The 19,322-nt window shown below is 41.0% G+C and overlaps 3 protein-coding genes across 3 annotated transcripts; 1 reads left to right on the top strand and 2 right to left on the bottom strand.

Annotated features, from left to right (window-relative positions):
• Positions 1 to 85: 85 nt before the first annotated feature.
• On the bottom strand, positions 86 to 2,557 carry LOC117492495 (RING finger protein 222). Its single transcript, XM_034142776.1, has one exon. The coding sequence runs from the start codon at positions 2,374 to 2,376 to the stop codon at positions 1,750 to 1,752; it is 627 nt and encodes a 208-aa protein (XP_033998667.1). The 5' UTR covers positions 2,377 to 2,557; the 3' UTR covers positions 86 to 1,749.
• A 1,122-nt stretch (positions 2,558 to 3,679) lies between these two features.
• On the top strand, positions 3,680 to 13,021 carry ndel1b (nudE neurodevelopment protein 1-like 1b). Its single transcript, XM_034142774.1, has 9 exons — positions 3,680 to 3,860; positions 6,310 to 6,406; positions 8,356 to 8,509; positions 9,291 to 9,439; positions 9,567 to 9,703; positions 10,726 to 10,893; positions 10,987 to 11,081; positions 11,214 to 11,359; positions 11,483 to 13,021. The coding sequence occupies exons 2-9, from the start codon at positions 6,321 to 6,323 to the stop codon at positions 11,571 to 11,573; spliced, it is 1,026 nt and encodes a 341-aa protein (XP_033998665.1). The 5' UTR covers positions 3,680 to 3,860; positions 6,310 to 6,320; the 3' UTR covers positions 11,574 to 13,021.
• Positions 13,022 to 13,097: 76 nt separating this feature from the next.
• LOC117493479 (medium-chain acyl-CoA ligase ACSF2, mitochondrial-like) lies at positions 13,098 to 19,137 on the bottom strand. Its single transcript, XM_034144045.1, has 16 exons — positions 18,343 to 19,137; positions 17,137 to 17,332; positions 16,648 to 16,776; positions 16,302 to 16,355; positions 15,856 to 15,974; positions 15,558 to 15,720; positions 15,377 to 15,472; positions 15,146 to 15,297; positions 14,970 to 15,061; positions 14,793 to 14,869; positions 14,581 to 14,688; positions 14,345 to 14,496; positions 14,103 to 14,244; positions 13,635 to 13,745; positions 13,484 to 13,552; positions 13,098 to 13,399 (listed from the first exon to the last, which is right to left on the bottom strand). The coding sequence occupies exons 1-16, from the start codon at positions 18,444 to 18,446 to the stop codon at positions 13,349 to 13,351; spliced, it is 1,815 nt and encodes a 604-aa protein (XP_033999936.1). The 5' UTR covers positions 18,447 to 19,137; the 3' UTR covers positions 13,098 to 13,348.
• Positions 19,138 to 19,322: the final 185 nt, after the last annotated feature.

Raw genomic sequence — 19,322 nt, 5'->3', positions numbered from 1 at the left:
AAGTTGTATTACTTTTATTACTACTTCAAGTACATTTTAATGATGATACATATGTCAACTAGTTAGGACTTTCACTCTGCCTGGAGGTTAATTTCGAATTTATTCAACATTATGAACATAATGCAGAAACCTAATTGCTGCTTTTTTAAGCAATTTTCTCTCAATCGGTACTGTCATCATTTTAACCTGAATAAATCACTAGAGTTATAATGTTTTCACTCATTATATCTTTGCCTTAAATATTGTATCTGCTTAGCATTTATAACTCAGTTAATCCGGCTCTAACCACTGCCGTGCAAGCCACCAACAAGAATACCATCTTAAAATCTGATTCATCAAATTAAATAATGATTATTCACTTTCTTAGCAACGGGTTTGGCTGCAGAACAAACGCCCCTCAGGTGTGTAACCTGTAGGACCAGCCCAGCAGGATGGCTGAGGGATTGTCACAGGAGGAAACTAGGAGTGTACACATTTATCATGGTGTCACTCTGCCTTTCTCTTTGTTTGACCTCATTTTCAAGAGCAAGTCTTTTTTCAAAGAAACCAGTGATTGTGTAATTTCTACTTGTTATATAACTTATGTTGTTACTTTTTTCCCCCTTTAAGCCATGCTCATATCTTTCTTCTCCATCTTAATCTTGGTTCTTTAGACAGACAAGTAATCTAATGCCACAGTATAGGCGGCGTATCTTCTTACAGCAAACAGCCAGGCAGAGCTCATTATACCTGCTACAGTATATCTCCTTCAGACTGCACAGGGTGCATCAATTATTTCTTAAAGGTGTCTCTGTTTACAGCGTCCTTATACACACTACAATGTGAGCCTGTATATGTAACTGTGTATCTAACTCCCTTCAATCTTCTTATCAAACATTTTCATTTAGCATGTGTACAATTAAAGTCTAAAAATGAAATGTGGATTTTTTCAAATATCTGACATGTTTCTTTGTAATTTTAAGAGGAGAGAAAGTATTTTAACATGATACCCCAAATGTTTAAACAGGGTCATTTATGTCACGCTCCCTCAATAAACCAAACTCGTTTCTGGCTGCTACAGTATAGAACGTAACCCCTTTTTACTTTTCAGGACAGACATAAAAAATAATCCTGAAGGATAGATGTTAGCTTTTGCTGCTTGGAAACAGTGTATTCAACAACAGGGTAACACAACATTGACTTGAGCTGCTTTAACAACAATGGGATTTGGGTTACATGGTTTTTATTGCACTTTTTCTGGCAGGCCCCTTTTTTTGGTTGTTGAAATAATTCTAAGATGTTCAATCGTTTTGGATTTAGTAACCTTTGAGTGTGCTTTGAAATTGTTAGGATGTATTGCATTTTTTATTCTAATCAAACATGTCGAACATGTCACAGACAGGAATGCAAAACAAAAGACTGTCAAAGCTTCAACCTTGACTTGACTTTACTGGACTGTTGCTTGGTAATGCACACAAAGGGGCATACACCTTCTGACTTCTGACCTGAAAACCAGGAGAGGAATCACGATACCTAATTATATCTTAAACCCACTTTTCAACTAAAAATATTCACTTAATTTAACATTTTTAACTTTTTGATTCTGTAAGGAAATGCCTTATTTTCATCAGAAAGACAAACACATTTATTCACACACTTCATTGCTTAGCAACCATAAACTTAATGCCATGGATAAGAATATATTCGCTATAATTGTCAATGTATCATCCCCTATTGGCACATCATAATCCATACACCCACATCACGGTGCTATGCCAACAAAATCCAGGGTAGCGTTGCAGCCACTAATGCCAGTATAGTAAAAGCTGAGAGCAGAACGATAAGGCATCTTGCAGTGGTGCAAATCCTGCGCCTTCGCCTCTGCCTGCGCTGCGGTGGAACCACAGTCATCACAACACTAAGCGCATCGTCTTCTGCCATGGGTCGCCCTTGAGCGCTTATGATAAATATCTGAGATGCTTTATGGCTGGGGCTGATCAACCTCTGTCGGTGGATTCGTTCAGACATTTCCCTGAAGCAGCGATACATCCAATTAAGTTCTACCGGCAAACTGGAGCTGCGCCGTGCGCTCTGGATGTGTCTCGGGGGTGGAGGCAGGGGCACCTCCAGGGTCTGCCCTCCACCTTGATCCTTGTCCATCGCAAGGGACACAAGCGCTTCCTTTTGTTTCTTGATGAATGTAAGATGTCGGCAGATAGGGCAAACAATAGTGTCTCTGATATTTCCATCGCTGTTGATGCTGACCAGCGTTTTGACCAGGCAGTCGTGACAGAACACATGTCCGCAGCTCAGAGTCCTCTCTGTGCCCGAGAGACACTCATAACACACCGGACACTCTGGTGCGTCCTCTTGACTATCTTCCTTAGGAAATTCCATTGAATGACAATTAGCCACTGCAGCCAATTGTTGACTACAAGTTGAATCCTTTGAAAATGTAGACTGAATTCCCTCAGCGCATGCCTTTCTTTATCTTTGGCTGAGGGTGGAGGCAAGAGCTGCGCCTTGTCAAACAGGGCCAGCCACCTCTGACTGCAGGCAGGGCCTTCACTGATTGGGTCCCCGGGAGACACCACGGTTCAAGTGGCCAAGCTGGTTTGCGTTTCATGTTCTCCATACTGCACTGCTTGCTAACGTGCATTCCTTAAATATGAGCAAAACATAGAACATCCTTTTCAGTTGTGTTAATGTGAGTCACTGCAAATTAAAAGATGTTCAAGAAAACAGCAACAACTTATTTTTCTTTCATAAAAATTGTGTTTTTATAGGCTAAGGCTGTTTTGGGGGTTTAGGACCAATGTTAAGTTTGAGACATTTTTTTTTTTTAAATGGTGTCAATAGTCCAGAGGTGGGAAGTAACTAAGTACATTTACTTTCGAGGTTCTAACTTTACTTGAGTATTTCCATTTGATGCTACTTTGTACTTCTACTCCACTACAATTAATTGGTAAATCGTGTACTTTTACTCTACTACATTTATTTTGTATCCCTTATAGTTAGCTTACAGACTTGGATAAATAATGTGAAATGTAAATAACACTTAAATAAGACTTTAGTTAGACCTGGAGTAAAATTCGAAAGCTACCCAGCAATATACAAAGTCATTAAAACTAGCTGAATCTTTACCAGCTTTGATAACACTCTAATGCATCAATAATTATAATCAAAACATATAATATATATTATTCTGAAATTGACCAATTTGCATAATAAGTATACTTTTACTTTTGGTACTTTATATTTTGAGGCTAATACTTTTCTACTTTTACTTGAGTAACCTTTTGATTGCAGGACTTTTACAGTACTTATAACAGAGTAGGCCTATATATACACTCTGGTACTTCTACTTTTACTTAAGATCTTAGTACTTCTCCCACTTCTGCAATAGCCTAAATTCTAGTCTAGCCTATTTTCAGCTCACAGAATGGTTGTAAAAAAAAAATCGTAAACAGAAAGTCATACAAAAATGTAACATGAAGAAATTCTGAGTTCGGAGTCCCTGTTTGGTGGTTTCTGGCAATCATATGCCACCCTGTGGTCACTGTAGTTAAAAGTAGGCGGAATCATAGACTGTATAAAGGTAGGAATACATCTACAGTCAGAAAAAAGGTGCGGCGGGTTCTGGTACATCTATTTCTAGAGCAGCCCTGCCCAGTTTCGACGTAAACGTGAATTACGTCAGCACGTTTTCCCGTCAGGATTTACGTCGCTTCCGGGAGACGCGTTGGCAATTTCCTAAACACAGCTCAGTCACTAATATATCCGAGGCCAGAGCAGGGGAGAGGTGTGTGTTGGATATAACACCAGCTGGAAGGCGACCCCCTGAAACAGAAGATAGCTGGACACCGATTTGACATGAGCAGGTAACGAATTTAACCGTAAACATGATTTAGTTTTAACGTCTGACATGTTTGTGTGTCGCGTTCAGCTGTTTGAAAACCGAGATGACAGCTCGAGCCCGGCTTTAATGTCCAGAGACATTTTCGCCTTGATATTTCGCTTTCTTCATTTGAACGTTTTGTATGTGGTAATATCCGCATTCTTTTAACAGCATTTAGCGTACAGTTTGGCATTATCCCAAGCTTGTGTACCGTCTGTCAAACAACGCAGTTTTATAAATATCCACACATTGACGACAGCGTTTATTAGCTAACATACCTACAGCTAAATGATAACCTGCCGCTATTCAGATAAAACTGATAAATCAAATAAATGGCAGTGTAATGATTGTTATTTCGAAAAGGTGTGTATTATCTGTAAATGGCAGTTATTTGTGATGCATGTCAATTGTTATTTGGGAGTTTTTGGTGATGATTCTGATAACATAGTATGATTGTTATCCTTTTGATTTTGCTCAGCTAAATGAAGTGTCCTCTCGAAGCTAAAGCATAACACAAAGGACCAAACATAGTCAGGGGAACACTACCACCACACCCTGTGAAGCTGTACGTCTGATTATTATTCTCATTAGAGCAAACCAATAACACTACAGATGGATTTGACTCAGCCCTCTCTTAGGCCCCGTTATAAAAAAAATACTCCATCTGAGTCAGCAGTTAAACTCTTAGTAAGCACAGAGTCATCTTCAACAATGTGGGAAAGGAAACTCTCTCCTTGCTACCTTCCCATGTCTGTAATTTCCAGATGGCTCCACACAGTAAGTGAGGTTCTCACCTCCATCTTTGCTGGCTCTGAGCCCTGCTGCCTGTTGTAACAACAGAAAAACAGACCCAGGGGTCAAACTGACACCGCTCCAAAGGATGCTGAAATGAGAGATAACAGGAACTGTCATTTGTTCTCAGCACTTGACCTGTTACACTATGTAACTGAACCTTTTTGTTGCAATCTTAGTGGTGTATCATGTTACCAGTACAGCACCATGGTGTCCACATCTGTGCTAAATATGTGAGACTGCTTCCGTAGCTCCTGTCATGTCAGTGGGCGGACAAAAATAAATAACCAATTTTACTGTTAAGGCCTTTGATCTGAATCACCATGGGAACAGTTGCCTGTCGCTCATGCCTTTTTGAAGACTCACAGGGATCAGTAGAAAACACCAGATCCCATTTACACCCATCAGCATCACAACACACGCGTTTGCTAGATTCCCTTATCATATGACACATCTAACATGTCAGTAGCAGCTTGAGGGCATTTCCCTCTCTTGATCCTCTGGGTGTTTTGGTTTCCAGTTTCCTTTGTGTTTTCAAAGGACTGACACATAAGCGGCCTTTTGCAAGTAAATTGTTGATGACGCCACCCCAGAGAAATGTTTAAGGGAAGAGCAGGCGGTCGGGCGGTTCTGCCGGAGCCTCCGTCCCACTGAGTCAAAACGAACACGCCTTCCTCCTCCTCCTCCTCCTCGCCTAAGCCCAAGACAGGCTTGTCCAGTCAAAATAATACCTTCCTCAAACTGTTGAGCGTAGTTAGCTTAACCTTCAGTCCAGCTGAGAGGTTTCCTGTGCTGCGTTCACTGGCTGTCTGACCTATCAGCAGGAACTCCTTGTAGGTTAGTATCTGTCCGGATTATGAATATTCCTGGAGGTACAGCAATGTGAGTAGCAGCTGTATTCCCCCCCACACAAAACAGCTCTTTCCAGATGTGTTTAATCATTTCCTGCCTTGTTGGTCCACAGAGATCACAGGCAGAGTTTATTAGCTCACCAGAAAAGAGGAACTGACTTCTAGTGAAGTGTTGTTTCCGCTAACGGGACGGAAGAGGAGACATTTTAAACATTAAAGTAATTTGGACCTCACATGAGGGGTAATTTAATGACACTTCATAAAGAAGACACACTTCTACTATGCACTGCACACATATCGTTGAGTCTATTCAGTTGTAAAAAAGAAAAACTGTCATGTTTGGCACTTTATCCAAACCCAGCTTCTAAATAATTGGGTGACTTTTCCCTTAAGACACTATACTCAGTGATGCATGAGTAACTGAGGAGGACATGACCTCAGAGCGGCTCGGTGACATGGCCAGGCTGATCTGGCTTTGTTTGCTACTTCCAATAAAAAAAAGAGCTGTCTCTTCTGTTATCTTCTGCAGTGAGGAATGAGGGAATGTTTTAAATCTTGATCTGCCCCGTGGTTCAGCTCTGAGATTAGACGGGAATGCACTGTGCATGTTTCTACATGCAAAAGGATGAACATAGTGAAATGATTGGACCAGGTTAGAGCCACGCTGGTTTGTTTTGTACACTGTTGTTGTTCCTGTTTTAACCCCATGGCCACTAGCCTTGCTTGCTTCCCATAATATGTACTTGTGAGTTGCTGTGAGGCTAATACATCTGTCTTTTTGTTCCTCAGGGTGCCCTGACATGGACAAAGAGATGATTCCCAAATTTACGTCAAAGGATGAGGAAGTTGATTACTGGAAGTCCCAAGCCCTCAAATATAAGAAAAGGTAGGCAGTGTGATTTACTTCTCATTTCACAAGTTATCAAATCAAGTTATCTTCTCTGCTTTTTGTACTGTGAGAATATGACTGTTTGCCAGCCAAGCTCAATCTTCCAAAATGGGTTATGTAACAATGTTTTATATTTTAATGTGTGACCTGTCTTTCCAAATCTTTGAATCAAATAGAAGATGGCAACAAACCCAAACTGAAATAAGCAAACTCAGACAACCCTCGGAAACAGCAGGAGATGAATACGTTTAGAAATAAGTCGCTCATTGTTACATAATAGGCAGATGTTAAAATGCTGAATATGTCGTTTTCCTGATATGTCACAGTTTAAAGTTTCATCACAAAAAGCCGTGTTGAGCCTTATAAGGCAAATGAAAAGACAGGCTTTTTTTAAAGTCAGCTGTGGCTTGCTCAGGAGGAAATGACAACATCTGCTCAGTCTGTGTTTGGAGTAGGCAGCCGTGGTGCTTTGGGTTGTTGTTTGTAAATCTTTGTTGAACTCAGTCTGTCTGTCTTTTCTATTTATGGACTTGGGGCCCATCATACTCTCAAAGGAAGTGTAAACCGGCGCAGTGAGGGTTAAAGTCCTGCTGGGTTTCTAAGAAATTCCTCATGTGGGTACATAGCGGAAAGACTCCAGCCCACGGAAAAAGAACTCCATGTTTACAGTGGCGTGTCTCACACATGTTTTGGTTCATGCAGTTTCTCAGGATCACGTTAACAGCAATCCGCTCACTGTGGCAGCAGGCAGCGTTTATTTGTAACCTATTGAAAGGTTATCTACCAGAAGAGATGTTTTACTTTTCCGCTTTACCTCGACAAGGACACTTGGATATAATACAGTTTATAATTAAACTGAACACTGACATATTTTATTTTTTCATTTTTATTAATTGATTACATTTACAAGCAAAAAAACAACCCAAAAAACAATTACAAAACTGACATGTAGCACTTCAATTAAGGTAAGTACGATTAATACTAATAACAATAATACATTATAAAGTAAATAAATACAAAAATTAATTTAAAAAAGGTGAGTCTTTCCCTCTGTTCATCCCCTGAAAGATTTAATTTTAAATGCTTGACCAGCATTTAATGCTATTTAATGCTGTTCTGCGTCACGCGTCCAGAGTGCTGTGGGTTGTTGGAAACCATGAAAGGCGTATGAAAGTTATGCTGCAGGACGCAGCGTGCTGATGAAGCAGCCGCTGTGGCGTTGGTATGTGTGGAACGACCCCACCACAACAACTGATTCATGGATTCCAGAGTAGAGCCACTGTGAGGCCATTATCCCAGCACAAATCAGCTGATCTGAGAACAGTGTTGACCACAGTGTCATCATTGGAAAAAGGTTAGGATACATTTGCATTACATTAATCACCACAACATTTATTTTTACTTTTATTTTCTATTTGAAATGTGTACTTCCACACATGTTCCATTATGAGTTATTGTGTGTGTTTTGAAGATGCTCTGCATGGGGTCATCCCTGACCACGGTGTCCTGTTCCTGCACCCTCTCATTTTCTCCCCACCTCTGACCTTTTAACCTCTCCCACAGCTGAGGACTCTTTGACAGCAGGCCTATTTTTCATGCTACCTCTGAACCTCCTACTGTCAGCTGTCTCTTTAGGGCTGTATATTTAGAATGCTTAACTCGACAGCACTGAGATTCCTGTTTGGCAGCGGCAAGGTTGAAGGTTAAAAATCTACAAATGTCTGACAGGGCTTTTTATGCAGGTTTATTCCTGGCCATTGGAGATGAAGCTGCTAGAACATGCCTGAGCCTGGCTCATCTTGCGGGACAAAAGCCAGACCGTTTCTAGAGCTCAGGCCTGTGGTCATTCAGCCAGTCAGCGATACAGAGCTGAATGGTGGCAGTGAACAGGGCAGCTGGTAATTGACAGTGATTGTTTACGTGTGTCCTCACTGTGTGCACCACAGTTGCTACGATGCCCAGGAGGAGCTGCAGGAGTTCCAGGAGGGGAGCCGGGAGCTGGAGGCCGAGCTGGAGGCGCAGCTGAGTCAGGCCGAATACCGCCTTCGAGACCTCCAGATTGAAAATGAGAGACTGAAGAACGAGGTGGTCAACCTCAAGGTAACTGGGTCTGGTGACTTGCCATGTGGTTAATATTTTAGGATTTGGCTTGGGTTTTTATGATCTATTGACCAATAAAGTAATTTGCGGTCTTAGGAGGTTATCTGATCTCTGTTGGATCCCGAGGACAGAGTTCAATGTCTTATTTTAATGTAGGCGTTAACAAGTCGTGAGGTAATCCTCCGGCACTCTTTAATTGGATTGGAAGAAAATAGAGAACTGCAAAGACAAGTCTGGTTCTAAATCAATGCAGGCATTAACAGTGGTCAGATGTATTCAATGTGCTGTAGTCACGCTCGCATGTTTATAGGTAAACCAATGGCTGTGTATGCATTCAGGATAAACACCGTATCCACCACAGAGCAGAAAAGTATTGTGATGTTTCCCATGACCCCATCATGTGAGTGTGATTACAGCAGCTCATGCTGAAAACAGACGGTGTAAATGAACCAGAAAATACTGTGAATCATGCTTTGTGCCTCAGGGGCCACAACACTAGCATGCTAACTGTACTGTAAAGTGCCACAGGGCAAATAAGCCACAAGAGGCTCTATAACCATAACATAGTGTGTGGGAGATCATCTTTACTAACTGTCTTGTGATTCACCAGGTTGTCATCATAACAGTCGGAGTACTGATGATTACTGTTTAGTATATAATACGGTACTTACACGCTGCATGACCCATAAACATTTAATGAAAGTACAGTTCAGTCCTTGTCTTTTCCTTGTCTTTTCTCCACACATTCACTCCCATGTCCTTTTCTTTCCCCCTCACACAGGAGAAGCTGGAGCATCAGCATGCCCAGAGTTATAAGCAGGTTTCTATGCTGGAGGACGACCTGGGCCAGACACGCAGCATCAAAGATCAGCTCAACAAATACGTCCGAGAACTGGAGCAGGCCAACGACGACCTGGAGAGAGCCAAGAGGTCAGACTGACACTTCTTGCTCAATAGGGGGGGGGGGGGGGTTTATTTAGATGTTTTCAAGCTATTGGACCTTAAATGACAAAACATGTTTTAACAATGTTACCCTCCAAACTCTACCTGTGTGCAGGGCAACGATTGTTTCTCTCGAGGACTTCGAGGGCCGTCTAAACCAGGCCATTGAGAGAAATGCCTTCCTGGAAAGTGAGCTGGACGAGAAGGAGACTCTCCTCGAGTCGGTCCAGCGGCTGAAAGACGAAGCACGAGGTAAAGACACAACTCTATTCAACCCTTTGGCAGGCACAGCATCATGTGTGTAAGGGTTAGTGGAGGAGCTGAAATGGTTGTACATGCCTTTATTACTCGCTTGGACTATTGCAATTCTCTTTTTACTGGTCTCCCTAAAAAGTCCATAAAGAAATCGCATTAGTTCAGAATGCTGCGGCCATTTTAACAAACACAAAAAAAGACCACATTTGGCCCGTGCCTGAATCACTGCAGTGGTTACCGGTGTCCTTCAGATTTTATTTTAAAGTGCTTTTAATGCTTTACAAGGCTTTGCATAACCTTGCCCCAACATATGTAAGTGACTGTCTCTCATTTTATCAACCTGCAAGGACACTAAGATCCTCCTATATTTTACTTTTAGAAGTACCTAGAGTGCATTACAAGAAAACTCCCATTTCATCTTAGAACTCAATTGGAATTTTCTTTAAGTAAATTAAAGACCTATCTTTTTAATTTGGCTTAATTTTTGTTAGTAGTATCACGGCCCGTCCACACGGCGGCGTGCGTTGAAGCGTCAACACTGCTTCCCATTCACTTTGAATGGGGTGACGTCACGCTTTGCCGTACTGCATTGTGGTTCCGTCGCTTCACTTTGCCTCCGTTGCTCGCTTGAAAAGTTGAGAAAATGTCAACTTTTCAAGCTTCGACGGAAGCGTCAGCCAATCAAATCATATACCAGTACAAGCGCTAGCCAATCAAACCGCGTGCTTGTGTGTCCAGGGCGGGAGATTCATGTGATTGGTTGTTGGTCGAGTTTCAGACACGCCCGCCGGCAAGCTTCAACGCACGCTGCCGTGTGGACGCTGCGTCACTGTTTATGTTGTATTGTTTTATGGTTCAGGGATATTACGCTTTCTGTTTTTAATTGTGTTCCTCATTTGTTATTGTCATACTCTGTCATACTCTGTCAAGCACTTTGGGCTGCGTCAAGCATGAAAGGTACTATATAAATAAAGTGTATTATTATTATTATCTCATGAGTTTGACTCTGTGTTCTGCAGACCTGAGACAGGAGCTGGCGGTACGGGAGCGGACCACCGACAGGATGTCAGCACCCAGCTCCCCCACCTCTGACATCGACAAGATGGACTCTGCAGTTCAGGCCTCTTTATCCCTCCCAGCCACACCCGTAGGAAAGAGCATAGAGCACCCCTTCATCACGCAAAAAGGTCAGGGTTGGAAATGAATCTCACTCTTTATGACTCATGTGAAATGAGAAATTGTCTGATCTGTATCCTGACATTGGATTGTGTCTTTTGCAGCACTGTCCAACGGCTGCAACGGCAACTCGTCCCTCACTCCTTCTGCTCGAATCTCTGCTCTTAATATTGTTGGCGACCTTTTGAGGAAGGTTGGGGTGAGTCTTATTGCTTTGTAACACATAAGAAGGATAAATACCTGGATAGAACACTGATGTCCTCAGCAACAGAAACAGAAATGTGTTTATGATCGGACTAAAGACTGACGGTATCTCCTGTTTTGTGATTAGGCTCTGGAGTCCAAAATCGCCGCCTGCAGGAACTTTGCCAAAGACCAAGCAGCTAGAAAAAATTATTCCACAGACAACGGCAAACTCATCAACAGCAATGCCACAAAGTTCTCACACTCTCTTCACACGACCTACTTTGAGAAAACGTGAGTCTTTTATCAAGTGGTTCAATTATTCCAGAGAGTTCCTTCTGGTTTTATAAACCGTTCTGTCTGCCCTGTACTTATACGTGTCTGCGTTTGCTAATATTGTCCATGTGGCTTCTGCAGGACTGTAAACGGGTTGGACCCCAGCTCCTTGACCTCCATCACCACATCCAGAGCCGTGTCTCCACCAGCTCTGCTGCCTCTGAGTGTGTGAGGCGACCCCACACCACCTGAACCTCTACTGTCACTGTGGGAACCCAGAGGACACTTGAATGACCTTTACATTGTGTGCTAGGTGTGTGTATGCGAGAGAAAGAGTTTGAAAGGAAACCGATGCCGCGTGTGTTTGCCTGTTTGGGATTGTGCATTTTTTGACGTGTGGAAGAGAGGCTGGACTTCACAATGAACTTGCCTCCAGTTTGCAGCTCTGAATGCATCTGTGAGTAGGTGCACAGTCGTGTGTGCACACGTTCCTACCACACACTTGCATGTGCCTAAAGCTGTGCTTTACTGTGCTTGTATGAATGTCGTTACAAATGTGTTGCTTTCTAGACGTCAACTCTGAAGTGGCACCGTTATATTCTTAGTTCCACTGTTCTTCTGAAACCTTGACAAACGGTCTCCACCAGACCAAAGCTTCCTCTTGACCTTTTTTCCTCCTGTATTTTCACTCAAAATTGCACAGTTAAGCTACTTTCAATTTAGAATGTATTATATTTAAAAAGGGATGTGTTCATATTAACTAATTTATCTCACAGTATGCTTTAAAATGCAATATTTTCTTGCATGTGTGCATTTGTAATGTGGTGTCTGAGAGGTGTGGTCGGACCCCATATTCACGACTGAAGTGAATGTTGATCGTTCAAAGCCATGTAGCCATAGTGCAGTTGTTCCTCTTGTTACCGGCTACTTCCTGTGATTAACCTGGAAGTAGTCGCCATGTTGAAGCTTGGAGAAAGCTTAAACAAACTGCTCCTCAAATGTTTCGCTGCAGTCGAGTGTTTTTTCCTCTGTGGACATCTGTTGAAATTTCAAGGGAACAGTTTTGCCTTTTTTATGTTTTATGTACACATTTCTTTTTTTTTTTTAATCTTGTGACAGGCTCATTTACCTCGTTCTGATATAAGGGAAATTATCCAGTAGGTGAATTTGGCTCCATAAAACTTAAACAAAGGATACTCATTTCATTTTGGCTGGTGTATGATTTATGGTCTATTGTGGCCTTTGTGTCATGCAGCATATGTAATGATTCTCTGTTAACTTGTGACCTAAATGTTTCTTTGACTTTGTCTTGGATTTTAAGCAGGTTGGATTTGGCAAATCATTTTACATGCCAAAACACATTTCTCCTGATATCCCTTTCATAAGTCTTTGGGTCTCAATCTTGAATAATAATTTAAAGTTCAGTATTTGTTTTATTTAATAATATAATATGTCATTTTGGGCACTCGATGAGCCTGTTACTAACGTGTGTTCTTCAGTCAGTGTATATACTGTAGCTTGTATGGATGGTAATTTGTACATACTGACATTTGGCATTAAAAGCCCTATTTATTTCAGATTCTGTATGGCATGTTCAGCTAATGAATGGTTAAAGCCATTGTTCTATGATATCAGATTGTCAAAATTGTTTAAGTAAATAAAGATTGAGATGAAAAATAACCTTGTGGTGTTTGGGTCATTTACTGTACTGAAATTAAAGAGGATACAGCACAATATACACTTATTGGACATTTATTAAAGCTTGCAGTCACATTGTATGGCTTGTACCAGTGGGTTGTCATTACATACTGTATCATGAAGCTGATGTATATTAACATTAAACATGCAGAGGTAATGAGGTGTGAAGTACAAATAAAAGAATGTCAGGGAGTGGCGAGCCAGCAGCTGATCAGTGATATAGTCCCAGTCCAGCTGTTGGTAAAGAAAGTCTTTACTCAACACTGCTCAGTGTCTGACTCCCTCAGCTGTCCACCAGGGGCCACACAATTAAAGGCCTAATTCCTTCTCCATTTCCTCCTTTAATATGTTCTTTTTGATCTAGAAAACAAATGAAATAGCAAGCGTTTCAGTCTCATTATCAATTTTAAATCTTGGTAGTTCAGTGATGTTGGTGAACTGTACCTTTCCAGAGGCTGTCAGAGGGTAGCTGTCTGCAAACATCACATAGTGCGGGATCTTGAAGTGAGATATCTAGTGGGAGAAAACACAAACTGTAAAGCTGTGCTGATTTCTTTTGAGTATGTTGAGTCATTTTGTCGTCACCCACTCTCACCTGGCCTTTGCAGAACGCTCTAATCTCCTCTGCACTGGAGGTGTGGCCCTCCTTCAGCTTGATGCAGGCACACACCTGCTCACCCAGCCTCTCATCTTTCACTCCAACCACCTGGACAGAGAAATACAACATCTCAGATCACTGTAATATATTTATTATGTTATTTATGTTTAATTATGTCCAACATTCAGAGAGACAACAAGTATGGCTTCAATGCTTCGCTTTTAGCTGCTGAGACAATGTATCTGACCTCTGTCAAATATGTCTTATATGTCTTAAATGATATGATGAATTGGAAATGGGGGACCCTGATGTAAACAAGACGAAAGTCTTTCTCTGGTCTGCATCCCCTTAACAATTGTATGTTTTGAGCTGTACTGTACTGTACCCAATATACAAGCTGTTAATAAACTTTTCAATCAATCAATCAATCAATCAATGCTGCCCTCTAGTGGTTTTGAGTCTCACCTGCACCTCTTTTACTTTCGAGTGTGTATAGAGAAATTGCTCTATCTCAGCAGGATAGATGTTCTCCCCTCCTCGGATGATCAAATCCTTCATACGTCCTTCAATGCGAAGGTATCCCAAACTGTTTAGACTGGCTGTGTCACTGTGTAGAAGGAAAAAATCATAAATGATCTGACATCAAACCCTGTTAAAGTAACATGCCTTTGTATCTTCTGTATACATTGCACATACTAGTCTCTTACCCAGTCCTGTACCAGCGGTCCTGGGAGATAGCTTCACTGGTTCTCTGAGGGTCGTCCCAGTATCCCTGCATCACACAGCTGCCTCTGACCATCAGCTCCCCCGAGGCCCCCAGAGGGACAATCTCCCCGGTACAAGGGTCGATCACTTTGGCCTATAGTAAAGACACACAGGCATACGTCACAGAGGGGTTATGGCACGAATAAAAAAGGTTTTTCTGGCAAATAATGAGGCATACCTCAGTGTGGTTCATGATACATCCAACAGTATTCATCTTCAGGTCCTCATTGTCTTGTGGGAATCCAAGGAATGTGATGGGGCTGTTCTCAGTGGTTCCATAGCCTATCTGTTAGAAAATGATGAACCTATGATGTTATATGATGAAGAAGCATATGCTTATGGTTATAATAAATACGTTTTATAGCAAAATTATTATTCAGAATATGTTACCGTTATGTCTTTCATGTTCATTTCTGTTATCAGTCTTCTCACAATCTCAGGAGGGCACGGAGAACCAGCAATGACGCCTTAAACACAGCAGCACATACGAAAAGGATGCCTTCAATGCTTGCTCAAAATTACACCACGTTCAATACAACAGATGTTTTAGTGTTTTATATCTATTACCAGCTTCAAGTGATGACAAATCGTACTTGTGTAAATCCTGTTGGCTTAGCATGTCGGTGAACATTGTGGGAGTGCCGTACACATATTTGCACCTCGAGTGAAAAAAACACAAATTAACTTAAGTGTAAGATATTGTATAGTTAAAGTTAATTTGCGTGATGAGCAGGGTGCCATACCTTTCACTCTGAATGGCCTCCAGGTTGGCTCGGCTGTTGTAGGCAGTGGAAGGGAAGACCAGTGTGATGCCATGCAGTGCCATAGCCATCCCTCCCAACACAGAGCCAAAGCAGTGGTACATAGGTACGGGCACACAAACTCGCACCTGAGACTGATGGGGAAATGAAAATACAATTACTTACATTTTACTGTCTGTGTGTTTTTAATGATGAAGAGACCAATATACTTACTTTTTCTCTAAAACCTATTCTGAGTCCCAGAAAGTAGGCATTGTTTACAATATTGTGGTGTGAAAGACTGGCTCCCTTTGGACTCCCTGTAGTCCCCTGAAACAAAGAAGCATGATCTGATCTTTATAGTGTCAGTCCAAGATATATAAAATACATGAGTGACAGTGTGACTGAGGGTTACCGATGTGAACTGGATGTTGATGGGATCATCGAAGGACAGCTTTCTCTGCAGCTCCATCAGCTGTTGGTGGTGCTGACTCTCCCCTGCTTGCATCACATCGTCTACGTGGAGCATCCCCGGCTGTCTGCTGTCCGTCACAATCACCATACGCAGCTCTGGCACCCTGGCACAACCAAGACAGGATATTTATTTAAATCAATGGAAAATGTTTAAGCATTTAATGTCTGTTACTCCCATAATGGTAACAGAAGAAGACAACATTTATTAAATCTGATATCTGACATTGACTCTGTCAAACCTGGAGCTTTTGATCATTCCTGCTGACGACGAGTCAATCTCTGGACAGAGCTCCCTCAGCATCTCACAGAAATGTTGGCTTTTAAAGCTGGTAGGGCAGAGCACAGCTTTACACTGGACCTGCAAATGACACATATCTGGTGTTTGATTTTTATTTTTTTAAGTGTTGCAGAAGGTTAAGGTGGGGCTTCCTTTTCTTAATATATATACTTCCAAGTAGCTTGTGAATTTCACTATAAAGATCAATCAAGTCTTATCTTCATCAATAATATTCATAATAACATACTGTATCTACCTAATGTACTTTTGGATTGGATTGGAAGTTTAAAGTAGCATAAAATAGAAAGTCTCAAGTAAAAGTACCTGCCAACTGTGTACAGGTACTTTTACTATATGCACATTATAACAGCTAATGATAGTAATACTCTGTAACACAACTCACTGTACCTTCATTAGAGTAAACTCCACTTCCTTCACCTGATAGGCCGGGTTCAATGAAACCTGCATTGATAAAAAAAAGGTTAAAAGTCAAGTGTATGCACAGTCCCTCACTACACAGATTTCAAATTGGCTTTATAGTACATACCATATTATACACCTGATTTGAAACACATGACTGCATACAGAAATGAATTAAAAAGTTGCAGTGACCTAGTAGATATTTAGATGGTACAGAATAACTTTCCAGGGTCAATGTCCTGCTCACTCATACTTGGCAGCAGGGTGTTTGATAACAACTGTCTTTCTAACCACAAGGCTACATTGTAAATGCAATTGTAAATCTGAAACTGACCATTATAATTCCAGTTTTGGCTGAGGCAAACTGGAAGAGGATCCACTCGTACGTGTTGGGTCCCCAAATTCCCAGTCTGTCGCCTCGTTCCAGGCCCAAAGCGAGCAGACCTGCAGCCGCCTTGTCAACCTGCACCAAAGAATGTTACAGATAAATCAGATAATCATTCAATACTGTGACTGCTTGATAGATTTGTCTGATGCAATCAAGTATTCCTGTGATTCAGAGAAGCTTGGTGATGAGTTCTCCCAAAGAGGAGACCAATTCATATTATTAAACTACATTTAATGGGGGTTGCTTCATGTAGAGTTAATGACAAACCACCATTTCATTGGGATTCAAAAGGTCTAACAAGTATCCTACTAACATAACAAGTTAACATTTGTAATGATTTGACAAGTTGTTCTCGAAGTGTTCTTTATTGAAAAAGCAGACTCTTAACATATTATAATAAATGCATGAAAGCTCTAACAGAAGCTGAAGACCTACATCTTGCTGAAACTGTGCAAAGGTTTTCCGGATGCCGTCCTGCAGGAAGACCACAGCTTCACGGTCGGGCCAGCGCTGAACGGTGGAGTCCAGACTCTGGCCCACGGTCAGGGGGAGCAGAGGGATGGTGGAGGTGCCGTGCACATAGCTGCTGCTCAGTGCGGGTGTGTGAGGACGGCTGTCCACATGGAGGGACCTCACATTCAAAGATTTAGCAAAAAGAGCATGGGTTTAATACAGTAGTTACAATGTGATTGGAACATCAGCATTTACCGCAGATTTGAAATAAGATGATGATTCCTTTTTCTCTATTTGAGTAGTTCAAAAATATCAGGGTCACAACCCCCAGCCAAAGTGTTTTGGGGGGTCTTGAGGCATTCTTGGGTAACAAGAATGCCTCAACAGCTGTGTATGTCTCAGAATTTCATTCATTTGTTTGGAGACAAATTGATGAAATTCTTATTTTTTTGTTAGGATTATTAATGAATTAATAATCTGTTATTTCATTGATAAGCATTGAAAATAATATGAAATACCTTGGTCAATTTGCTTTATTTGTTTTTTGCTTGCAGTCTGTACTATATGTTAGGACCCCCTTGAAAACGAAATGGTTCATCTCAATGGGATTATCCTAAATACATTACAAATACATTTGAAGATATCACTTCACATGAAGAGTGGTCAGTTTAATGAATGATTGAAACGGGTCCCATAGGGTTAAAGGTTTGGTACCTTCTCTATCACAGAATACATAAGAGTGTTTTAAAAGTGAACCTTTGTCAGGCCTAATGAATTAGAGAAGCAAACATAAATCATGACAAGAAGAGTAGACCCAATATCAGTGTTAATGGCACAGAACAACTTGGATGGTACAAACTTCCCAGTATGATGTGTAATTACGATGTTCAGCCAGGAATAGCATAGGAAACGATACTAGAACATTTATTCAGAAAAAGCCTTCAGTGTACACCCATCAGATTTTTTTTTTTTTTAAGGGAATACTTAAATTCCAATACTGCTGACTCTACATAACACACTTTATAACCTTAGCACCAGGGAGCTGCACGATCTGTGGTCACTTGATTTAAAAGCCATGTGCTTTCTTCTATATTTCCAATAAACCCTTATAGGAATACAAACATCAATACATTTCTGAGTGACATGTTGTTGCCATCTGACCAGTGAACATGAAGAGTATAAACTTACCGGCATCGCTCGAGCAAACTTGTGCTGCATAATTCCCAAGCCTTGTGTTTGAGTCCATCGAAAGATCTGATTCTGTGAGCACAGGACCTTAGCAGGGCTGACATTTGTCTAAAATATCTTAAACTCTGTTTCAAATGTGTCTAAATAGTATATTTGCTAGACGATATGCTGGGTCTAAACAACAAATGAACTGGTTCTTACCTGTCTATCTTTACACAGCTTGGAATTTATCTCCCCATGTGTAATCTTTAACTTTCACTCACCCTGATTGGCTGAGAGCCCATTGACCATTCCAAAGACATTTGAGCAAGAGGCTATTCTAATAAAACATTAACTAAAAATAAACAATATCATTCATTAACCATGATGATCACCCTACAGAATACAGAGATGAAATACATTGATTATCCAGCTACAGTAGTGGTGTGAACAACAAAAGATATATCATGTCTGAACTCAAAAAGCAAGAGCAGCTGCAAAAGGGCTCATGTGTGGGTTGCCATGGTAGTGGAAACCCAAGCTAGCAGCTAACATGCTTGGCATGTTGTTCATTCTTATTTCTGTGCTGGGTTTTGATGAATAAAAGGGGACACAAGTCTTTTATTTGATTTTTGTGTACCTTCAATTTTCTATGAAAAATGTTGATGAAAAGTGTCATTTTGGTGCCAAAAATGCTAATTTATTTTAAATAGCTACGTTTTGTTTATAAAACAAAAACTGCATATTTGTTACTTTTATCTCATGTGACCTAATGATTTTTGAATGCAGGCATAACTTCATAACTGCATTGGACAAGCAGGACACAACTCTTTTTGGTTGTAGTGCTTTTTCTATTTTATGAATATTCCTATGACTATTTGTATAAAAATGTGTATGAAGGAATTATGTTTTGATCTCATGTAATCGAATGACCCTGAATCAATGAATAATTGTAGTATCCATTTGAATTATTATTCTTTAATAAAAGGAAATTGGTGTTT

Source organism: Trematomus bernacchii, unplaced genomic scaffold (assembly GCF_902827165.1).
Source record: "Trematomus bernacchii unplaced genomic scaffold, fTreBer1.1, whole genome shotgun sequence".
Taxonomy (NCBI): Eukaryota; Metazoa; Chordata; class Actinopteri; order Perciformes; family Nototheniidae; genus Trematomus; species Trematomus bernacchii.
The sequence above is the reverse complement of the archived record's forward strand: the minus strand, read 5'-3'. Positions and strand labels throughout refer to the sequence as shown.

Bases quoted from the DNA above. Each gene is read 5' to 3' on its own strand.
- LOC117492495 (XM_034142776.1), bottom strand. From the start codon at position 2,376: ATGGAATTTCCTAAGGAAGATAGTCAAGAGGACGCACCAGAGTGTCCG.
- ndel1b (XM_034142774.1), top strand. From the start codon at position 6,321: ATGGACAAAGAGATGATTCCCAAATTTACGTCAAAGGATGAGGAAGTT. The intron at 8,510-9,290 runs GTAACTGGGTCT...CCCCTCACACAG, and splicing joins ACGAGGTGGTCAACCTCAAG to GAGAAGCTGGAGCATCAGCA. The intron at 9,704-10,725 runs GTAAAGACACAA...TGTGTTCTGCAG, and splicing joins GCTGAAAGACGAAGCACGAG to ACCTGAGACAGGAGCTGGCG.
- LOC117493479 (XM_034144045.1), bottom strand. From the start codon at position 18,446: ATGTCAGCCCTGCTAAGGTCCTGTGCTCACAGAATCAGATCTTTCGAT. The intron at 15,975-16,301 runs GTACAGTGAGTT...TGTCATTTGCAG, and splicing joins TGGAGTTTACTCTAATGAAG to GTCCAGTGTAAAGCTGTGCT. The intron at 15,062-15,145 runs GTATGGCACCCT...TTTTCACTCGAG, and splicing joins GAGGCCATTCAGAGTGAAAG to GTGCAAATATGTGTACGGCA.